The sequence below is a fragment of the Ananas comosus genome, linkage group 12 (assembly GCF_001540865.1).
Source record: "Ananas comosus cultivar F153 linkage group 12, ASM154086v1, whole genome shotgun sequence".
NCBI lineage: Eukaryota > Viridiplantae > Streptophyta > Magnoliopsida > Poales > Bromeliaceae > Ananas > Ananas comosus.
This window is the reverse complement of record NC_033632.1, coordinates 7,403,137-7,426,302: the sequence shown is the minus strand read 5'-3', so window position 1 is coordinate 7,426,302 and position 23,166 is coordinate 7,403,137. Positions and strand designations below refer to the sequence as shown.

General features: G+C 39.4%; 2 protein-coding genes across 2 annotated transcripts; both read left to right on the top strand.

Annotated features, from left to right (window-relative positions):
* LOC109718831 (bZIP transcription factor 11-like) lies at nt 7,038-8,880 on the top strand. Its single transcript, XM_020245261.1, has one exon. It carries the CDS (start codon nt 8,067-8,069, stop codon nt 8,535-8,537), a length of 471 nt encoding a protein of 156 aa, XP_020100850.1. The 5' UTR covers nt 7,038-8,066; the 3' UTR covers nt 8,538-8,880.
* LOC109717956 (uncharacterized mitochondrial protein AtMg00820-like) lies at nt 21,098-21,706 on the top strand. Its single transcript, XM_020243923.1, has one exon. It carries the CDS (start codon nt 21,098-21,100, stop codon nt 21,704-21,706), a length of 609 nt encoding a protein of 202 aa, XP_020099512.1.

Here is a 23,166-nt window from a genome sequence, read left to right as displayed (position 1 = left end):
GACCAACCATCGTTCAACAGAACGAATTGCAAACAACCACCAACTAGATCAACAGATGCTGAATGCAACAACAGACCAACTTAGGTCAACGATACGGAATTGCAACAACCAACCAACTAGATCACACAATGCGGAATGCAACAATCCAATCCAACTAGGAACAGATACGCATGTAATAGAATACTCTACTCCTACTAAGGAACTAAGCTATGCAAACAACACAGTAGAGTATAAACGGAAATAAACATGGTCAGCAGGCCTCAAATTATAACTTATGCGAGTAACAACAGAAGGGTAAGGGTAAGAAAACCATCACCAAGCGTGCAACCACGTACCGACGTCGGGTCGAGAATAACCACCTGTACGGATTGTTCGTCTGCCCTCGACTGGCAATGAAGAATGTCGACAGGACCTACTAGAGGGCCACCGCGGTTAGTATCTAACTCACAACTAATAATCACAGTATCCACAACCCGACAACATTTCCAAGAAGAATCGTGCTCCTAATACCGAATTCATGTAAACTCACGAAAGTCACGAAAACCAACACCGGACGACGCGTCGGAACCCACTAAAGTGTCCCGAACTCACCGACTCGGTTTGCCAGGAGTCACCCGCTGGCCCAAAGCCTCATTTGGATGCCTTGGCAGCGGAACACGAGCGTAGGCACACCATACGATCTCTGCCGCGATAATCGTACGAATTCCGGACGCGGGTTCCCGGAAGTGTCTATTTCGACACCGGAACCCACCGTCGCTCACCCATCATCATCGAACCCACAAAATGATGATGGTGACCAGCCAACAAGGCTCAACGACAAAACACGAAGCAACCAAACACCGTCGGAAAGAATCCGAACCGAAACCGCGTTCTTTCGGCGAATTTCGCCGAAAAACGCACCGAAATCGACCTACCGATTTCCGCGAAAGCTAACGGACCATGGACAATCAGTCCAGCGGTCAAACACACTCACGTGCACTGCCCACAGTAGCCACAAGGAGCACAAATGCATAAAAGACCCTCAATTTACATAAAATCCTATTATTTCATGTAAATTGAGCGATCAAGTGGCTCGTTCACAAAAACCGAGGACTCCCAAGGTCCACAGAGACACGTACTGACAGGTCTCGATGTACCGGAGGCCGTGCTCACGATCTAGAGCACAACGGCTCGCTGTGGGAAGCGCGGGAGCAACCCGAAGGTTCAGCGAACAGCGCGCAGTCGGGGAAGATCGCGCCAAACAGGGCTAACCGGACATTGCTGATCCAAAGTGAGGTGAGCACTGTGATCAGTACTGACCAACGATCACCGTGCTCACCTCCGGAGGCATCAGGACAGCCTCGGATAGCCGGATAAGCGTGCGCAAACTCAAAACAGCAGCCAAACAGGCTCGATAGGGTCGACACCGCCGAAACAGCGGAACGGAGTCTCCCCGGCAGAATCTAAGGTGAGCACGATGATCAGAAATTTGCTACGATCATCGTGCTCCCTTCCGCAGAGATCGGGGAGGCTCAGGAAGCTCAGAACAATAAACCCACTCAAATAAGCCCTATTTCGGGCTTGGCCGGAGCAAGGTTGCTCCGGCCGGCTTCCGGCGGCACGGCGGCATGCGCGGGAGCCAGATCTGGGTGCGGGGGAGGTGAGGAACGCGATGCTCACCTCAGTCAGCGGCGAGGAGCGGCGGCGGCGGAACCAACCCAGCCCGCACGAGCTAAAGCTCGAGTTCCAGCGAAGCTACGGCCACGGCGGCGGCCGGGGCTCCTCGGGAACGACGGCGGCAGGTCCTCAGAGGCCGGAGGAGAAGGAGGAAGGCGGCGGGCGACAGCGGCGGCGGCCCGCGGCTCGGGTGCTGCCGCTCGAGCTAGGCTCGGTCTGCAGACCTGGGTGGCGGCGCCCCAGGTTCAGGGCGGCCGTGGCGATCCGAAGGGCGGCGGCGACCGGCCGGGAAGGTCGGTGGGACACAGTAGAAGGCCACGGGAGCGACCTCAGGCGGTGGCGGCGCGCGGGCAGCAGCTGCAACCCCGCTCGGCCAGGCTCGGCCTGGGTTGCAGCAGACCGCAGGAGCAGCAGCGGCGGCGCCCGGCGACGGTGGCGGTCGGCGGGGAAGGTTGCCGGAGCACGGTGAAATCCAGGGGGAGGGTCTGCAAGAGGCGCAGCCCCGGGCCTTCACACAACCCGAGAGGAGAGAGGAAGAGAGAAAGAGATGGAGAAAGATGGAGAGTGGGTGGAGAGGAGAGCTCCGGCAGCCGGCGGCGTGCTCAGGTGGCCGAGGCGCGCGCAGGGGGAGCAGGGGAATGTGGGGGAGGCGGCTAGGGGGCTAGGGCAAGGCTAGGTTAGGGTTAGATGGCTCCAAACCCTAGAAAACAACTATATACAGGGTGCAACAAAGCGAGAAAACCCCTCAAACATCGGAATTTCAATCCGAGTCCCTCACAGTAAGACTAAAACGCATGAATGCCCCTCCACGTGCGATCCCACGCGAAACGGTACATAAAATATCGCGACTTTTGCGAAATTACCGTTTTGCCAACACCGACCTCTCCTCGATCAACGTGTGATCTCCGTAGATCCGTCCGTCAGATTTGCGAATGGATTGTACCAGTGCGATTAGCACCTCAGAGACAACAAAGCTACGATTTCGTTTCGTCTCGATCGACCACGGATTCACGACAAAATCCAACCTTCTTCGAATAGAAGGAAACACACACATAAATACATATAAAACATGTATTTTTGGATTTTCTCGAAATCCGTGCGTCAAACTCAAAATCCATCAGCGTCATTGGTTCCAGAACAGCTGACCCGGTCGAAACGAGCTATTGGACTGCTATGAACAGAGTCCGGTACGAGCCAGAAGCCAACTTCTCACCGCGGCTTCCCCAGAAAATCGAGTTACTATTCACTTTAAGTGAAACTTGGAAATCGCGTAGAATTTCCGTTTTAACTCGTTTTCGCCCGAAACTTGACGAGTGCTTTTGTAATTAAATTACACACAAAAACATCGTCAACTGAGAGTTTAGCTACACTGCAAAAATCTCAGTCCTTATAGATAAGCAGAATAGTAACCAAACTATAATCATGATGCTAATATGCCTGAACAATAAAGCAAGAAATATGCTCAACGTAAATCATGCAAGTATGCAAGTTCTTTATTCTTTACTCTTTATTCTATAATCTTTGTTCTTTGTTCTTTAATCTCACGGCTAACCTGGGGTTTCGCCACATTAACTTGCCCACATTAAGTCCATCATCGCGGGTCCTCAGCTGCCTCCCGCTAAGACTGTCCTCGGGTTGACTCCAACCCGTGATGCAAAACTCCGGAGCGCATCGCTCCAGGGGGAACGACCGCCCTCGAGCACGGAACTCATAGCAAGTATGATCGATCCTTAACTCTAAGGATATATTGTTCAATCATTGTCTTTACACTAACTCTAGTGTTCTTTACATCGTTCTTTACATCACTTTATTTTGCTAACTCTAGCAATCATTGTTCTTTAACTTTACTCGTTCTTTATGCCACTTTCATTTTTCTTACTTGTCTCTAATCATTATCATTGTTCTTTGCGTCACAGTTCTCTTTGATGCCACACACACTAACTCTAGTGTCACTTTACTTTACATTGTCAAATGCCACTCGATCTATGTTTTATTGTGTCACTTTATTTTTTCATCTCATTGGACGCTCACATTACATCTCATGCATACATATAGGGTTGGATAGGTTCTCAAATATTTCAAATAACACGGGTACTCACATCATGCAATATTCACATATATAATATCACATCTACCCTATAATGCATGCAACAATATAAACATATGCTCAATTGAATGACACATTAGGCATAGAGGGAATTCCAGCAAATTTGGATAGCACCATCCACCTCGTAGACGTACTAGGATGCTACAATAATTTTCTTCGGATTTTTAGACTCCTAGTTCGTCACCTGCGGCAAAACGAAGCCATATTAGGCCATTTTGCACATAACTTTACATCGGCTTTTCGTAACGTTAAACCGAGCGCACCAACGCGTCGGAAATACCCCCAATTAGATTTCTAGATGGTCAATTTCACTTTGGAACCCTCACAAGCAAAAGCCCGAAATTTGGGTGCCCTAGTTCACATATTTCAAATCTAGGGTTTTGATCTCAAAGATAAGTAAAAGAAAGCTTAATCTACTCTAGAGGTTCCATAAAAACCATTCTTAGCTCAATCCAAACCCTAGTTTGGATTCTACCATGAGAGGGATTGAAGCTCACCTCTAAGCTTCACCACATATACCCAATCCATGATTTTAATCTATTAAAGAAGCAAAAGAAAGCTTCAAATACTCAAAAGGTTCTATTAAAACCATTTCTAGGTCATTTGATTCTCATTTTAGGGTTTTACCATGAAAGGGATCAAAGCTTACCTCAAAACTTTCTTTTCTTTGTGCTAGAGGTGAAGAAGAGGGAGTTATTTCACTCATTCTTCTTCTTCTCCACCTTCCTTCTCTTTTTCTTCTTCTTCTTTTCCTTTCTTTCCCTTTCTTTCTTTTTCTCCTTCTTGTCTTCTGGAGAGAGAAAGAGAGGTGAGAGTGTGAGAGGGTGAGAATGAGAGAAAATACCTCATAACCCCCTCAACATAACCTATATATTGCATTTTTGCAAATAAACCCCTCAGCTTTCACTTTATTAAACTGTCAGAACTGGACAGATTTCGTGCTTGGGGACCGGTCTCCCCGACTTGGGACCGGTCCCAGAGAGCTTTCCCGCAGCTCAGTGGGGGCTTTCGTACGAGGCAACCGGTCTCTCCAAGAGGGACCGGTCTCTCGGGGACCGGTCTCTCCCCGCAGGGACCGGTTCCCGAGAGCTGGTTTTCTGGGATTTAGCCGATTTTCAGCTTTTCTCATTTCTTACACTTTCGGGGACCGGTCTCTCCCACCAGGGACCGGTCCCCGAGAGCTCAAAAACTGCAGTTTGCAGATTTTTGATTCTTTAGCTCTCGAAAACCTCCCACGATGCACTTTTACTCATTTTAACATCTTCGGACTTTTCAAACGGTACCATCTTCGCACTTTGGTCAATTTGACTAAAGTTCGATATTTATTTTTCAAATTCTCGGTATATTACACAGGTGGTGTTGCAGATGTCGTGGAAGCGGCCGAGCCGGAGGGCGCGGATGCAAGGGCACCCGTAGGAGAGGGCCTCCAGTACGGGGTCGGCGCCGCTGACGCTATAGCGGAGGTCGAGGGCGAGCTTCTCGAGGCCCGAGAGCGCTGTGAAAAGGGCCTCGAGGCTGGTGGGGTGATTCAGGCATCGTCAGTGTCGGCATCGGCGTCGGGGTCGCGGGCAGAGGGGTCGAGGAGGTGGAGAAGGGAGAGGCCAGGGCAGTTGGCGGCGAGGAAGATGAGGGCCCCGGAGCGGGAAGGCGCCCTCGTCGCCGGCGACTTCCGGGCTAGTTGGCGGCCCCGTATCCCGCCGGCAGGTACTTCGTCGCTGGCGACCTCCCCACCGAGGCCGATAGGAGGGCGACGACGCGATCGGCCCCGTGCGGGGAGGCGCTCCTGATCACGAGCCGGGCGGGCTGGGAGACCTCAGGCGGAGCGCGCGAGGAGACCTCTGGCCGGACGGGCGGGAGGCAGCAGCGGAAAAAGAAGAATAAGAGAAAGAGAAAAAGAAAAGGAAAAGAAATAGTGCAAAATTCTCCTAAATAGTACAACATTAGCCTAAAGATTGTAAAATCTATTCCAAAGAGTGTAATTTCTATATCAAATAGTGCAATTTTTATTAAAACAGTGCAAATTTATTTTAAAACTGTGTAATCTTATTTTAACAGTGCAATTTTATTTTCTTCTTTCTTCTTATATAATTTTTTTCTTTATTTTTTTCTTTTTCCTTCTTTTATAATTTTTTTTTGTCACGCCTCTCCACCAACGGCCACGGCGCCGGCGACGACTCCGCTAAAGACCCCCTCACTTCGAGGCTATGGCGCCACAATGACCTCCGCAGCATCGATGTCGGCGGAGAGGCGTCGTCGTTGGAGGTGGCGGAGGAGGCGAAGGGGGAGGGAGAGGGAAAGGTGGAGAAGGGCGAGAGATGGTGAGATAGGCGTCATCGTCGGAGGCGGTGGAGGATGGTCGGAGAGGGAAAAAAAAATAGTCGCAACGCGGCCTCAGCGGTGTCGGAGGGGAGGAAGGCAGGGGGTGCGCGGGGGAGGGTAAGGATGCGCCGGACAAAACCAAAGCGGGCTGCCTCCGCCTCCGCCTTTGCCTCCGCCGCTCTCTGGGAAGAAAAAGAAAAAAAGAACGAGAGAAAAAAAAAAGAGGAGAGAGGAAAAGGTACAAAGATATTTTAGTCAGTTTACTGAAAATCCGACCCGAATCTGCAAAATCGAAAAAGGTGGCCCATTTTTACAAAAGCACAAAACTTGTGAATTTTTTATGCAAATTGGCCTAAAAAGTAAGATATTANTATTTTTTCATTATTAACTAGCTAATAATACAACTCAGCAGAGTACAATTAAAGATTAAAATATTAAAAATTATACTATTATATTTTTATGTTTTTGTAAAAACGCAAAACTAGTGAATTTTTTATGCAAATTGGCCTGCGATTGAATATGCCGTCACATAATTTTTTAAATATTTTTTCATTATTAACTAGCTAATAATACAACTCAGCAGAGTACAATTAAAGATTAAAATATTAAAAATTATACTATTATATTTTGTTGTTTTTGTTTTGTGGGTAGAAAGTAGAAAACAGGATGTCAGAAATCAAAATTTACCCTCCTAATCTCATCCGGCTGCCTGCCAGCTGGACTTGGAGTCTTGTAGGCAAAAAAAAAAAAGGTTCCCACTTCCCGCACCCCATTCCCACCACCAACATCCCCCACATGCCCCATCACACCCCGGCCCCTCTTTCTCTCTCTCTACCCTCAACCACCTCCACGGGAGATTCCACCACCCCACCACTCACCTTGTTTTTCAGCTTCCCCCCTATATTTTATCCAAATCTTATTACAATTTACTTCTTGGTCCTTCTTACCCCTCCTCTTCTCCCACGATCTTCCTCTATAAATTCCACCCTCTTCCATTCCCAAAACCTCTTCTCCTCTTCTTCCTTCCTCTCTCTCCCCATACGCTCTAAATTTTTGTTTACAATATACAGGGGCTCTGCCACTCTGTTCTTTCCCCCGCTGTTTTCCCCTCTTTCTCTTCTTCTCCTTCTTCTATACATACAGATTTCAGAGATTACAGTTTCTTAGTAGATCCACAAATCCAAGAAGCTCTTTCTCGCAAATTCTGGGGCTTTTTGACTCAAATCTCAAGTACCCATTTGAGAAATTTCCTATTTTTACCTTATTTCTTGCATCAAAACCCAATCTTCCCCCGCAAATCTCCCTCGTTCCTCCCTCTGAAAGCAGGTTTTTTTGTTCTCTATTTCTCAAAATTTGGGCCTCTTTTTTCTTTTACTGAAACCTCAAATACCGATTTGAGAAAATTCCCCATTTTGACCCTTTTTTATCATAAAAAAATCCCAACTTTCCCCCAGAAATCAGAAGCTTCTTTCCCTCCTCCTCGCTCCCTCTCTCTCTCTCCCTCTCTCTCACGCACTAATTTCTTAGTTTTTTTTTTTTTTCTTTTTTTTTCTTTTCAAATCACATACATATATGTGTTCCTCTCTGTTAATGTTCCTAATAATTAATGTCGCCTATCCTAAGTGAGATCCTCCTCTCCGGGTTTATGATCAACTCCTCACTGAGGCGTGGGACCCACCTCGTTCAATCCTTCTCTGTGGTTTTCCTCTACTGGTTCTATGTCTTCTCATGAACTAATCATTTAATTAATTTTCCCTCAAAATTCCCCTATTGCTATTACTATCAATCTATCATCATCGTTATTATTATTATTAATTAGTTCCCTCTATATATGATATATATCTTTTATAGTTTTTGGTAGCGCAATACATATTATATTTTGCGAAGGAGAAATTAATTAAGACTAGTGTTTGCTTTTAGAAGTGATCATCTCATCTTTAAAGATCAAAAAAAAAAAAAAAAAAAAAAAAAAAAAGAAAAAACAATGGCTTCCTCTAGTGGGACGTCATCTGGATCCAGCAGCGCCCAGCTTCAGAATTCGGCATCATCTGAGGAGGATCTGCGGGCCCTGATGAAGCAGAGGAAGCAGAAGCGGATGCTGTCGAACCGCGAATCTGCGCGGCGCAGCCGGCAGCGGAAGCAGAAGCACCTGGACGAGCTGATGGCTTCCGTGAACCAGCTCCAGAAGGAGAAGGCCCAGATCCTCTCCGCCATCGCCTTCACCTCGCAGCACCACGCGCTGCTGGAGGCCGACAACTCCGTGCTCAGGACCCAGGCGGTCGAGCTCCGCAGCAGGCTCCAATCACTCGACCACATCTTGTGCTTCTTGAACGGCACCGGCAGCACTGCCCCCTCCTCCGACGAATCTTACTACGCTGGCTTTGAGGCTTCCGAGAGCTGCATGAGGCACCACCCACTGGTGGCTTCAGCAGACATGTTGTTTCACTACTCTTAATTGTTTGGTTAACACACAAGCTGCTGCTGTAATTGCTTTTTGGCTAGTTTTTCTTTTCTTTTTATTATTATTATTATTATTATTGTGATACGGTGGAAGTGGTGGTGGTGGTGCTTGTGATGTATGCATGCTTTAAATTGGGTCCTACCTTAATAATTAATTAATTAGGTTCTGTTTAATAAGAAAAAGAGTTTTAGCTTTTGAGAGGCTTAATTTCTAAGGGACCGGTGGGTTTTCATTGGGTTATTATTATTAGAATGAAGCCCGTTGCATGGATCTGTGTCGAATGTACTTAATTGGCTACTATATTATTAATAAGAAGTTATCATTTTTTTTTTTAGTATATTTCAAGCATAGCTGCTTTTATAATTGAAGATAGGATACATATAATAGCTGAACATGCATGCAACAAAATATATAAATGATAACTTCTTATATATATCCATCCTGTTGAGGTTGTATAAAGATTGAAAGTCCTGCAGTTTGTTATTGTATATATAGCATAGCTGTATTACTTGCGCTACCATCTATGTATCAAATTTGAGTTAAGATCGAAAAATAAGCCAATGGCGCTTTTGTCTGTAGTTCTAATTAATTAACCACAACTTGTAGATACATTTATAACAAATCGAACAATGTTTCACTTGTTTGTAATCAGATTTAAAATTTGATTTGCAATACAAAGAACACAGTTAGGCCCTGTTTGGATGCATAGTTAAAAAACTCCATAAAATTTTTATTCTATGGTTATGGTCTAAATAAAATACGGAATCCTGTAACTACAAAAAAATTCCACAGCTTCATTTTTAAGTTGTTTAGATACAGATCATATAATTCCACAGTATTTATAACAATTAAATTTCTAAAATTTTAAAATTCAAAATTCAAAATTTAAAAATAAAATTTTAAAAATTAAAATTCAAAATTCAAAATATAAAATTAAAATTTAAAATTTAAAATTAAAAAATTAAATTAGATTTTATGTTTTAAATTTGAAATTTGAAATTTGGAATTTGAAATTTAAAATTTGAAATTTGAAACTTTAAATTTTAAAATTTAAAGTATACCATTTAAACTTTAAAATTTGAAATTTAAAAAATCTATAATTAAAATTTTAAATTTTAAATTTAATAATTTATAAATTTACATATTTATAAATTTAAAATTTAAAATTTAAGTTTAAATTTAAATTTTGAAAATTGAAAATTAAAAATTAAAAATTAAATTAAATTTTGAATTTTGAAATTTAAAATTTGAACTTTTTGAAATTTGAAATTTGAAATTTGAACTTTTTGAAATTTGAAATTTGAAAGTTGAAATTTGAACTTTTTGAAATTTGAAATTTGAAAGTTGAAATTTGAACTTTTTGAAATTTGAAAGTTTGAAGTTTGAAGTTTTTTGAAATTTGAAATTTGATATTTGATATTTGAACTTTTTGAAATTTAAAATTTGAAATTTAAAATTTAAAATCAAAATTAAAATTGAATTTTAAAATTTTAAAATTTGAAATTAAAATTTTATTTTGAAATTTAAAATTTAGAAATTGATACATGTATGGTTTTTTTAGGATATTATATTGCACAAGTAAGATGATTTATCTTGTTCTGAAAAATTAATTTGAACACAAAGTATAGTGAGCCTTTCTTTTCTTGTCATTTGATCATACTCTCCATCCACCACATGCTACAAGTTTTTCGAAATCACTTTTCCGATTTAGATTCGAATCGCGAACCGAATTAATGTGGCTTAAAAGTTTATCTTCTTCCCTAACCATAATACATGGATTGGACCACTAACACTGCTGCTGCACCTGCTTCAACAGCTAATGGTGCTGAAACCACTTTTCCAGCAGCGCAGAGAAAATATCTCTTGTTGGATGAGAGCATTGAATGAATATTAGGGAGGGAGTGGGGTTTTTCTAAAGAGATAGTATATATATTTTATAATTTACTTTAGATTACATTAAAACTTTCTGAGTCTTAATTTCTTTATTCCCATATATAATACTAGTAATAATAGATGGAACTTAATTCTTTATATTAATTTCTATGTATCAACCTATACGATGTGTTCAAAGAGTAAGGTGAATTATACAAAATTTACAAATCTCCTATATATCAAAAGATTTTAAGGTAGTAAATTCATAGAGTTGGCATTGTTCCTTTATTAATATCATAAATTTGTGCAGTTCTGGGATGCAGCAGTGGTACCACATTTGACCAAATAGATGGGCTTATCCTTCTTTATTTTCGGTTTATTTGTTTGTTTGTTTGTCTATTTGTTTTGTTTTGTTTTGTTTTTTTTTTTTTTTTTGCAATACTTGAGCAAAGAAAAAGATTCTGATCAACGGGGCTTCTTTGGCCTAGTTGGAGTTATTAATGCACAATGTTTTCTGAGAAGTAATTGAAAGAAGCTTTGCAATTATTAATTTTTTTTTCCTCTAAAAAGGCTGTTGCCCATTTTTCTTTAGAGTTTAAAGCAAAAGAGTTGAATTGAAGTTTTTGCTTCTGCGATCTAAAATATCAGCATAAGAAGTTTCAAACTAATTGCATTTCACAAACTCTTGGTTTAATTTGTAACCTGTTAATTAAGCAGAGAAGTTGATTCAGAAGCCAGAAATGCATGATTTTTTATTTTTTTAGAAAGAAAATTTATGCACGAGAACTTGAAAATGATCATAAGAGCAGTTTTTTCGTTGGGAGCCAATATATTGTATGTTTGTCCTAACATGCAAAGAGGTGCCAATATGAGCTAAGCACCTATCACATTTTCCTTGCCCTGGACTTGTTTGCAACTTATAAAATGCCAAAGACTAGCAATAATGTTAGCTACAGCCTATAGGGTGATGAAATCAAGTTGTCCTTCCTTCTATACTTGGAAAGTAACACTACTAATAATAATAAGGTAGATGAATGAAGAAGCAACCTTTGTTTTATTAGCTTGTAGTTGTGGAAATTTGAGGTGATATATCACTTAATGAAAAGACTTGTATTGTGACTTTTGCCCCATCAGGAGTTGGATTGAGAGTGAAACTCCACATAGAATATTGATAGTGGTTGGGAGGAGGAGCTTATTAGTTCACAAAATAATTAGTAAACTAATTAATTACATTTGTATTTGGCCATTCTATGCCTAATTGGGATAACAAAGGAAGATTAATATATTCTTATTATATCGAAAGGGTAACAATCAGTAGGTAGAGCACGCGCGAACACATTATACGCGCGTCATACTTAGCGCGGTTAATGGTAGGCATTTGTAATGAGAATATACATGGCGATTCGCCCCATCCTCATGCTATAATTAATCATATCTTACTTCACGAAAATGACACTTATTTGGAGGTATCACAGAGTCCTAATTGATTAGAAACTTGCTTACGTATGGTTCCGTAAAATGAATATCGTTCAGATTGGTGTATTCTGCATTAATTTAATTAAAGATGAAGATTAGCTTTTTGTTGTTGTTCATTTGCTTGGTGTTGGATGGGTTGATCACTCTTTCCTAGTTAATTCGGATTCGGCAAAAATTCGAAACGAATATAATTCGGATAAAATTCGCCTTTTAATTTTTAAATTTGTTGAAAAATACGGCTAAAAAATAGATTCGCCAATTATTCAGATACATGATTTATACAGATATTATACGTCCATCAATTAAAAATTCGGAATAAAAAATTCGGCTATTAATTTTTTTTTTTTTTTTTGAGAGAGGTTTGGTAAGAATTTTTTTTTTTATTTTTCTGTTTTGGGCGAACTGCAAGGCCCGCGAGCGAGCGCGAGGCCCGCGACCTGCGAGAGCGGGCGCGCGCGCGACGCGGGAGCAGGCCCAGGCCCGGGCCTGGGCCCGAGGGCCTTTTTTTGGCTGAATTATTCGCAAATCGCGAATAATTCACGAATAATTATTTTTCTCCAAAAAAATCGTGTTTTTTTTCAGAATTTTTCGGAAAAATACAAATACGGCCGTTTAATTCGGTTTTTCAAAAATTCGCAAATAATTCACGAATTTACTAACTATGTTCCATACACGAGGAAAAACTGGGAGTGCTAGCTATATATTTGTATGACAAAGGAATTTTTTTACGATTCTTTTTGAATAATTCTCCTGCACATTCCATGCAAATTTATTAAAATTTTTATTTCAAAAGATGTAATTAGTTATTTTTAAGAAATATTTAGTTAGTACTTCTGTATTGAAATTATTTTATAGGAACTTCTAAACATAATTATTTCCGTGGTATGCAAAATATTATTTAGCGCATAAGAAATTTTTTTAATTAAAGTATCAATAACAAAAAAATTTGAAAAATAATTCAAAATCACTCGTACATGATACAAAGATTTTATCCCTTTTTTTCGAGAAAATTTTAATGTGAATTTAAATAAAAAAAATTATGATATTTACATTATAATTTATTAACAGATTTTTCTTTTTTTAAACGATCATACAGTTCTAACAAATAAAATACAATAGTAACTCGAAATAAAATACATTAGCTCAAACCTGAATTTAAAGAAAAAATGAAAAGAAAATAAATATAGGTAGAACTTTGAACCTGCACTACAATTAATACAGGTAAAATATCCAAGTATAAGAATAAAGATTGGATCAAGGAAACCTAACCAAAATTATAAACTACGGCTTCGTTTGAGATTACGGGGAGATTGTGTTACGTGCGGTGAGAAACGACGATAGAAAAATACCTGGTTTGTTTCCGTACGTAATATTGCGTTCCGCATATTGCGGTTAGTCGGTTACAATATATTTTTTGCTGTTCCATCGGAAAACGCAGAAGCATATTCCTATATGCTTTGTCTCAACTCCATTCTATCTAATAGCATTAGATCCGCCTCAATACCAAACTAAGCCTAAATTTAAATCCGAATAAGAATACGTAAGCCTCGAAATTTAATATTTGAATCGGAACCCAGAAAGCAAATGAATAATAAATATTAACTTTCAGAATTTAATCAAATAAATTAAATTATAATAGCAATGCAGTTTATTTGCTTAATTTTGTCTACACGGGAGAGAGTGAAATTAAAGAGAAGAGAGAGGGGATCCAGTACAGCTGAATTAGGGGGAAAATGGAAGGAATTTGAACGAACAGTGTCTTATTTGGGCCCCTTCTAAATTTAGTATCCGATACGGTTTTGAGATTCGGACGAGAAATCTTTAGATTAGAATGAAACTTTAAGGAGTCTGTTTAGTTCACCTATTTTAGACTATAAAATTGAAATAATATTTATTGTTTGCTTTACAGAAATCGAATTTTGATTTTTATTCCACTCTGGATTAATTTGGAATGATTCGGTTTGAATCTCGGATCGGTCCATTCCAAAATAAACTACTAAAACTTCTTTCTCACGAGCACCTCTCCCTTCATTGTTCTCCTTGCTCTTAGTTAAAACCTTCTCTCAAAATTTTAAATTCTCATTTTGATTTTCATTCTAATAATAATGAGCCAGATATTTTTTTATGGTTCGTCATTCCATTTTTCATTCCAAAACAATTCAATTTTATTTTTTATTTTTATTTTAATCATAAACTAAATATGCCCTAAAGATTTAAGTGCAAGGTGAATAAGATGACTTACCGAAATGACCCATCAATGTGATTCCGTTGAGGCGCTTTTTCAGAAGTTCCACTTTAGAAAATATATATATACATATATTATAATAACTGGAACTTTTAAATCAAAGTAAATTCAGAATTTGAATTTGAAATTTGATTTAAATTAAATTATATATATATAGTATATATATATATATATATATATATATATATATATATATAGTAGAGCTAGAATACTTGTAAAAGTATCACCCAAGTGATCTTTGTGTGTTTTTAGTCCTTGAATGAAGAGATGTGAGGTTGAGATGATGGTGGTAGGTGGTGGTAGGTGGAATAGTGTTTAATCCAAGGGCTATTAATAATCAAAAAGTAGATCCAATGGCTTAAAACCTAATAGCACAATGATGGTGATACTTGTAAAAGTATCATAGCTCAACTCTATATATATATATATATATTTAGGGATAATTGTCTATATACTCTTAATACATTTGAAAATATCCGATTTATCTCTACTTTTTTTTTTCTTTCTAAAATACCACTCATATGTTCCACCGTTATTGCAAAATATCTACCACAGTTAAAAAAAAATTAAAATACCAATTTTGCCCTTAACTTAAGGGCAAATAAGAAATGTTGGTGACGGTAGATGGGGTATATTTGAAAAGACCAAAAGTCAAAATATTTTTTGTGCCCCTGACTTTAAGGGCAAATAAGAAAAGTCGGTGATGGTGGAAGGGTATATTTGAAAGGGCAAAATAATAATTTTATACAGATAACCGAGTTCATTAACAGATTTTAACTCTAGAGGTAAATTTGAAATAGATTGGAACGTAAAAAGGGTATTTTCAATATTAGCCTTCTAAGAGGAATAAATCAGAAAGTCGGAAACTTTTCAGGGATATATAAGGAATTATCCCATATATATATATATATATATATATATATATATATATATATATATATATATATATATATATATATATATATATATATGGAACATGTATATGGAATTGGTGCTATTAGTTTTTCGGCCCTTAGATAGAGTGTGTGGTTAGGATGATAGTGGTCCCCTAGGGTTGAGTGGGTGGTTGGTTGAATAGTATGATCTAACGGATGGATATGGTCAAAGGGGTAAATCTAACGATAGAAGCTCAATAGTATCAAGACTTGTTACTATCGATAGTATAGTAGCGCGACTATATATATATAGAGCAAGGCTGCTGTGCTCTCAGGAGCACGGAAGCCTCCGTGCTCCTGAGCCGTTTTCGATGATGGAGTTTCCGAATCGACGATCGGCTCCGTTAAACTTGATCTAGAGTATTTGAAGTTTCTAGAAAATAATTTTTGCGATTTTTCGTATCATTTACCTAGCAATCGAAAGGATTCAAAATCAATAATTTTTAATGGCTGAAAATAAAAATCCTATAAAAAGTTGTGATATAGCACTACAATTTTCGATCAGAAATATTGATCTTGTTGTAGATAGTATAAAGAATTCTGTATCAAAATTTCATCTAATTTGAATACTTCTACACTGTTAAACTTGAAAACGGCAGAAATCAACCATTAAAAATTATGGATTTTGAATCCTTTCGATCACTAGGCAAATGATATCAAAAAATTGCAAAAATTATTTTCTAGAAACTTCAAATGCGCTAGATCAAGTCTAATGAAGCCGATCGAAAATTCCATCATCGAAAACGGCTCAGGAGCACAGCGTCCTCCGTGCTCCTGAGAACACAGCAGCCCTGCTCTCCCTCTCTCTCTCTCTCTCTCTCTCTCTCTCTCTATATATATATATATATATATATGGTGTGTTGGTGGCTCGTGAGAGGATGGGTTTCGTCGAAAATCCGCGACCAATTCAGGTGAAACAAAATCGTGATCTCGATGGTTCAGCAGTGCTGAAAGCGCTGGCGTAGTCTGTTCACAAATCCGACAGACGGATCTCCTGATATCGTGCAATTACCGAGAAGGGGTAGAAAGTGGCGAAACGAAAATTTTGCGAAAAGCCCTACATTTTATGTATCGATTTGCGTAAAATCGAACATGGGGGTGTGTTCACAGAATTTACTCGCGCTGTGAGGGACTTAGCTATAAATATTACAAATTGGAGGACTTATTTGCAAATTTTCACCTATATATATATATATATATATATATATATATGACCAACTAGGGTGTTGTTTTCCCAAACCCTAACCCTAGCTTGCCACCGTCAGCTAAAACCTCCCAGCCGCCTCACCACCCTACCCTACCTTCGCCGCGCGCACCGCGCCTCTTGCGAGTTACGGTTATCGGTTTTGGGAAAATCGATTCCGTGGGAAATGTGTGGGGTTGTGATGTGTGTATTATGGATTAGTGGGTTGGACACTGACCCGATAGACCCTCCGTAGGTCCGGTTGATGATCTGATCTAGTTTGGAGACAGGCACGACAGTGATACAGGTGGGTACTTCGATCCGGAGTCGGTCTAGTGGTGCACGCTCGGTGACGTTCCTTCTACCCTCTCTTTATACTTCTTGCATACTATGTTTGTGAGCCTAGCACTATTTGACTTCTTTACTTGTTGCTGTACTTGGTTATTTTCTATATGATATTATGATCTAGAAGTAGAGCGGACTGTTGGTTATACCTGAGATTTGTGACATTGGTTGTGACCTATTCGGTCGGATCTGTGACTTTTCTATTTTATGACCTACTCGGTTGGCATACCCTGAGGGGTTGATTGTTGGCTACTTCCTGACGACTATTAATCATAATTGCATCGATCGCCACCACTCATACGCATTTCACGTACACCAACGGTTTGGCCACCTGCAACAGTGTTCTTTTTGGGAAAAGTGGTCGGATTTCGACCAGTGAGCCTAATAGCCCACTGCTAGGGTTATATGCCATTTAGAGCGACGTGGCACTTGCCTGAGGTCCTTTGACTGACATGGCGGATTTTGGATTGGGTACTTTGGACTGATCTTCCGATTGACGCATGTTGATGTACGGTAGCGGTAGTTGCATTTACATACCTTGTTTTCCTATTTCACTTTACTACTGTATCATTGTTCATAGCTACCTTTTGGTTACCAGTGAGTACACTCGCCCTCGTCAACTCCCGGTACCCATTGGAAGACCCGTTGCTGGTATCTCACCCCCTCCCCCATTTCAGGTGATGTTGGAGGTCCGAGTCGGGACGAGGCATGAGGCATGTGCGTAGCGAGAGTAGAGTTCTCAGCTTGGTTATTGTCGGTTCTAAACTCTTCCCTCTTTTGCTTTGAATAATAAATTAGACCATCGTGGTTCAGTTTGTCCTTAATTAACTTAACTTGGTTTTTATTTTATTCATATTATAGGTTTGAAATTGAATAAAAGTATTTGTGGTTTTCATATGGAATTATATATATATTTTTTTGGTTTTCATATGGAATCATGAAAATAATTTTCTACTCCTCGTGATAGCCTGTTTTTAAAAGAAAAGGTTTTTGTGTAGGAAACGATTTTAAAAAGGATTTTTCGCTTTTCGTAATTCTAGTATTTAAAAATGAGTTTTCAGGTGAGAAACGTTTTAAATAATAGATGTGGATTTATGAATGAAATATTATAATCTTGCGATTGATTGAATGTAAATCGTGACATTGTGATGTGGTGAATGTATACATGGTTTGTGCATGTTTGTGGTTGTATCTTGTACTTGTGTGACGCCGTGCAAATATAAGGGAGACTCTGTCCATGTGAACAATGGGTTTTCTATATTTGTGGCAGATCTGGCATCCCCTGGGGTCAAGATTTTTTAAAAAAGAAAATTAGGCACTTCAACTTTTCTTTTTCTTAAAACGGGACCTCAGAGCGTGACAGATTAAGGTGGTATCAGAGCCAAGTTTACGACCACGGCACCACTCACGAATTTTTCTAAAAAATAAAAACTGAACCGCTGGTTAGGTTGACCCATAGGAAGACCTAAGGTGTATAGGCACGCGAGTGCGGGGTTTGGGCTTGAGTCCCAGTGTGCTAGTCGAGCTTAATAGTCTCGAGGTGCATAGTTGTTTTCTATACGTGCTATGGTTTTCACACAGACTCGTGTCTCAGTCGAGAGTGGTGACGACATACCTGTATAGATTTTGAGTGGTGGGGTGACGTTCACCAGGTGTAGCCACTCCTGTCAGGTGGAGCCTTGAGGGGCCAGGTGATTTTTGAGCCTAGGCAATCGTCTTAGCTGCCGGTGCCCAGGCCACTCTCCCTATATAGGGCACGAGTGCTACTGCGAGCATCTCTGCGAAGACGGTGTATTGTTTGGCTTCGATCACGGTTACTGCACGAGCTGCTGGAATACAATCCGAGGCTTTATTACCGACCGCTTCTGAGGCTACGGTATAGGTAATGCTCCCCCGGGCTTGGTAGGTAGGGTTGTAATACCTATCCTGTTTCCCTTTTCTTTAATAGTGGCATAGCATCACGGAGAAAGGAGCGAACTCGGTTTTGCGTGGATGCATTTTGTTGGAGAGATCTGACCCGCCTAGCTTTGGCGGCATAACTCCCGATCTTAGGATTGGAAGTATGATTCAGGTTGGTGGTAGGACTCGGTATGGAGTCCTAGGTAGGACATGGTGGTATGTGCTAGTATTTTCGAGCGGGTTTACTAGACTCGTTAACTACATCTTGGTCAAGTTGTGCTAGTGGGTTGCGCGACGAGGTTGTCACACACTAAATTGTCGGTATGGGAGCTTTGACTATTTGCCGGCTCACTTGTCCAGTGGGCGTACTTGGAACTGCTTTGGGACACAATTCTGGTGTGGTCCTTGTGGTGCACACATTGTGTGCAGCTATCCAACACCTTGGTTGGTGTGTTGTGGGACCGTTGGGCTTTTGGCATGTTATGAGCTACTCATTGGGATTAATTGGGAATCTCGAAGGGTTAGTAGCTAGTTGGCTGAGGTTCAGAATCTTGCTTTGTGCGGGTGGCGATTTTATGTCGCGGGTTATCGCCTGTTATTGTAGTGAGCCATAGGACCCCTAGAGAGCTGTCTTAAAGGATGATCTAGTTTCGAAAATCGGCTTACGAAGTTGATGTTTCGATAGAATTACAATGCACTATGGTGTGGAATAAAGGTAACAAATGGTGTGGTTCTTGTGCCACTTCTTCAACTTGTTATTGGCGATGGATCTGCGGGTAATTCGCCTTACTTCCGATGAGTATGTTGGCTGCAGACGACGTAGTATTGGAAGTTGGAACGAAATATCCTATTTTTTTCTAGAGTATCAGGATTGGGTCGATGTATATCTTAGATGTATACCCTAGAAACCAACCAGGCCGACACATGTATTCTTTCTAGGATATGCGGGACGGGTGTAGCTTCGACAGGCGGGACGTGTGTGTTCACATTCCCTAGTGAGATTGGGTCAGAGATTGCATCTTGCTTATATCTCCAAATAGTTAGTGTTGGTTAGCGATAGTATAGTGGCATATAGCTGTAGAGTTTTACCAGCTTCCTTTACTATCCTTGAGCATACTTTATGTAGACTTAGTGGGTGAGCCGTTGAGGTCGGTAGCGTTGCCCACTGAGGACTACTCCTTTTTGCAGTAGTTCTCACACCGAGTTGTTGATCCCTTTTTGCAGAGCCTTCTTCTGCGACTACTGTTGTTGCTGATTCTGATCGTGGTAATAGAGTCACGAGCTAGATCCCTTCCCTAGTTGCCGTACTAGAGGAGTACCATATACAGGTAGTTTTGGAGTATTTTGGTTCATGTACATACTAACGTTGGTTTACTTGTTGGAGCGAGAGATGTTTTTATCTTGGACTTTGTATGTCGAGTGAACTTGATGTTTATTTATATTTTTCAGTTCAGTTTAGCAGCTCTCTATCTTGTGGTTGTAGCTTGGTTTTGTTTACAGGTATAACTATTGCTTCGTATACAGGAAAAATTTCTATGTATACGGCAGGTCTGTTGGCGTTCCCGGAGAAACGTGTAATCCGGGACGTAACATCATTCATATGGAAGGCTCTACTTTGACTTTAAAGGATAAGAAAGGCAAAATAATTGCGAATGTGCATATGTAGAAGAATCGAATCTTTCCTATAAACATAAAGTCAGAAATTGAAAGGTGCTACTACTCTGAATTTAAAGAAGAATTAGAATTATGGCATTTGAGATACGGGCATTTAAATTACAATAGTTTAAAATTATTATCATCTAAAAAAATGGTACATGGTCTTCCCGTTATCAAACATTCAAATGCAATATGTGAAGGCTGTATAATTGGAAAACAAACAAAACTTTCTTTTATTAGTAGCAAAACAAAATTTGCAACGAAACCTCTAAATTTAGTGCATACTGATATATGTGGTCCTCTCCTGAGTCTCATGGAGGAAATAAGTATTTTATTACTTTTATTGATGATTGCACTAAAAAGATATGGATTTACTTTATCAAAGAGAAATCTGCTGCATTTTCTACTTTCAAAAAATATAAGGCTTTGGTAGAAAAGGAAAGTGGAAACAAAATAAAAATATTGAGATCCGACAGAGGAGGAGAATACACTTCAAATGAATTTAAAGATTATTGCAATAAAGAAGGTATTCAACAGCAATTCATTACAGCATATAGTCCACAACAGAATGGTATAGCCGAGCAAAAAAATAGAACCATTTTAGATATGAGAAGAAGCATGCTTAAAGAAAAAGCTTTGCCTAAGTCATTTCGGGCAGAAACAGTTGTATGCGTAGTATATTTAATTAATAGAAGTCCAACTAAGAGTCTAAAGAATATGACACCGGAAGAAAGGTGGAGTGGATATAAACCTAGAGTTAAACATCTCAAGATATTTGGATGCATTGCTTACGCACAACTTCCCAAGGAGAAAAGAAAGAAGTTAGATGATTGAGGCGAAAAATGTATTTTTACTGGTTATAGTGAGCAGTCTAAAGCTTACAAACTCTATAATCCAATTACCAATAAAGTAATTATAAGTAGAGATGTTATATTCGATGAAAATGGTACATGGAATTGGAATACAGAAGAAAAAAGGAAAAGGATTAATAGATCAGGAAATTGAAGAAACCGACAATGTGCCAACTGATAATGACACTCCATCACCAATGACTCCAGCATTAGCATTACTTGGTCCTTCATCATCCACTCCTTCAAGTTCATCAAGTCGAGTCAGATTAAGAAGACTTGAAGATATATACAATGAAGCGGATGTGATTGATAGTGAGAATTTACTTTGTTTACATCTTAACGAAGAACCATTAACTGTTGAAGAGGCTTTACAAAAGGATGTTTGGCGCACTGCAATAAATGAAGAAATTAGGGCAATAGAGAAAAATAAGACGTGGAAACTAACTTCACTTCCTATAGGACATAAAGCTAGTAGAGTAAGGTGGATATATAAGATCAAGCACAGTGCTGATGGACAAATAATACAATATAAGGCACAACTAGTCGCAAAGGGATATAAACAAGAAAAAGGTGTAGACTATGAAGAAGTATTTGCACCAGTAGCTCGATTTGATACAGTGCGACTTATTCTTGCAATAGTTGCTTATCATGGTTGGCAGGTACATCAAATGGATGTAAAATTGGCGTTTTTAATTTCTTGAGGAAGAAGTTTATGTTGAACAACCTCCTGGCTACAAAATAAAAACCATGCAGGCTATGCAAACAAATTATAATTATTGGAAGAAAGTAATTAATATTATGGATGCATCTTGTTGAATGTAATGATTGGAGAGTTGACTTGTTGACCGACGGTAGTTATGAAATATATGGTGTGAACTTGTTGACCAATGCATGAAGTAGTTAACATAATTAACTATTTTTTGAAAAGACATGTCTCTTGGGTTAAAAAAAAAGGGATAATTGAAATATGAAAAGACATATTTCTTTATTTAAAAAAGGATATTTCAAATTAAAGGATGTGTCTCTTGAATTGGGACACTTTAAAGGGATGTGTCATTTGGTTGGTTTTGAAAGTTTTTCATGCCTATAAATAGTGAATGAATAGTTGATTTTTCTTAAAATAACTTAACATTAAAGAAAAGAGAAACATGGAGAACAAAGTGATAGTAAGAATGTCCTACAAAAATCTACTTCAAGAATATTGTCAGAAGATGAAGATGTCGCTGCCACAATATTGCACTTATCAAGATCGAAGGACCTATTCACGTTTCAGAATTTTATTTGTTTGTCGAATTCGAAAATTCCACTTATATGGGTGATGTGAAAAAATCAAAGAAGGAAGCGGAACAAGATGTGACACATTTCGCTTTTATGAGTACCACAGGTTTGGTTTCTCTTGATCAAAGAAATATTTATTTAGAGAAACTTGCAAAAAATTTGGAAAAAGAAAATATGGCAATTGGAGAATAAATCCCTGGAGAACGCAACTAATGAGCAGGCCTCCAAAATTATGAGTTTGATTTCAGACAAGATATATAGTCTTACAGGAAAGGCTCCAAGATTATGAAGACCCAATCGAAGAAGACATCGATAGTTTTGCATAAACAAGCTTAAGAGGGAATATTCGTTTATAAGCTTGTTTTATTTGTTTATTTTTATTTGAAGAGTTGTGTTTCTTATGAAAGGGTGTGTCCTTTTTGTAAGGATGTGTCTTTTGGTTTAGAGTCATGTCCTTTAGTGAAGGGTTGTCGTTTTTCGTGAAGAGTTGCGTCGTTTCATTTTCTATAAATAGAGGGCATGTAATTTGTTTGTTTAGAGTTGTGAAGTGTGGATCAAATTGTATTATTAGTTGTAGTGTACTGAAGTTTAGTTATATTAATGAAGTTTGTTATTCTAGTGTTAAATACTTTTTGTAGTTCATTTATATATTAGCCCACCAACAGTAGGTAGGCAGAACCTGTTGGCTACTAAAATCCAAGGTTTTCAATTAGTTGGTAGGTGGCTCGGTACACTGCACCCAAGACACAAGTTAGGCATACTAACATATTTAAGCTACAATTACATCCAATTTCATCTTGTTTGCATGTCCACTTCGCGTCAAAATCATTCCAACTCATCCCGACACTTCTATATAGGCACTGATGAGTCATTGAAACTGTTA

Bases quoted from the DNA above. Each gene is read 5' to 3' on its own strand.
- LOC109718831 (XM_020245261.1), top strand. From the start codon at position 8,067: ATGGCTTCCTCTAGTGGGACGTCATCTGGATCCAGCAGCGCCCAGCTT.
- LOC109717956 (XM_020243923.1), top strand. From the start codon at position 21,098: ATGGTACATGGAATTGGAATACAGAAGAAAAAAGGAAAAGGATTAATA.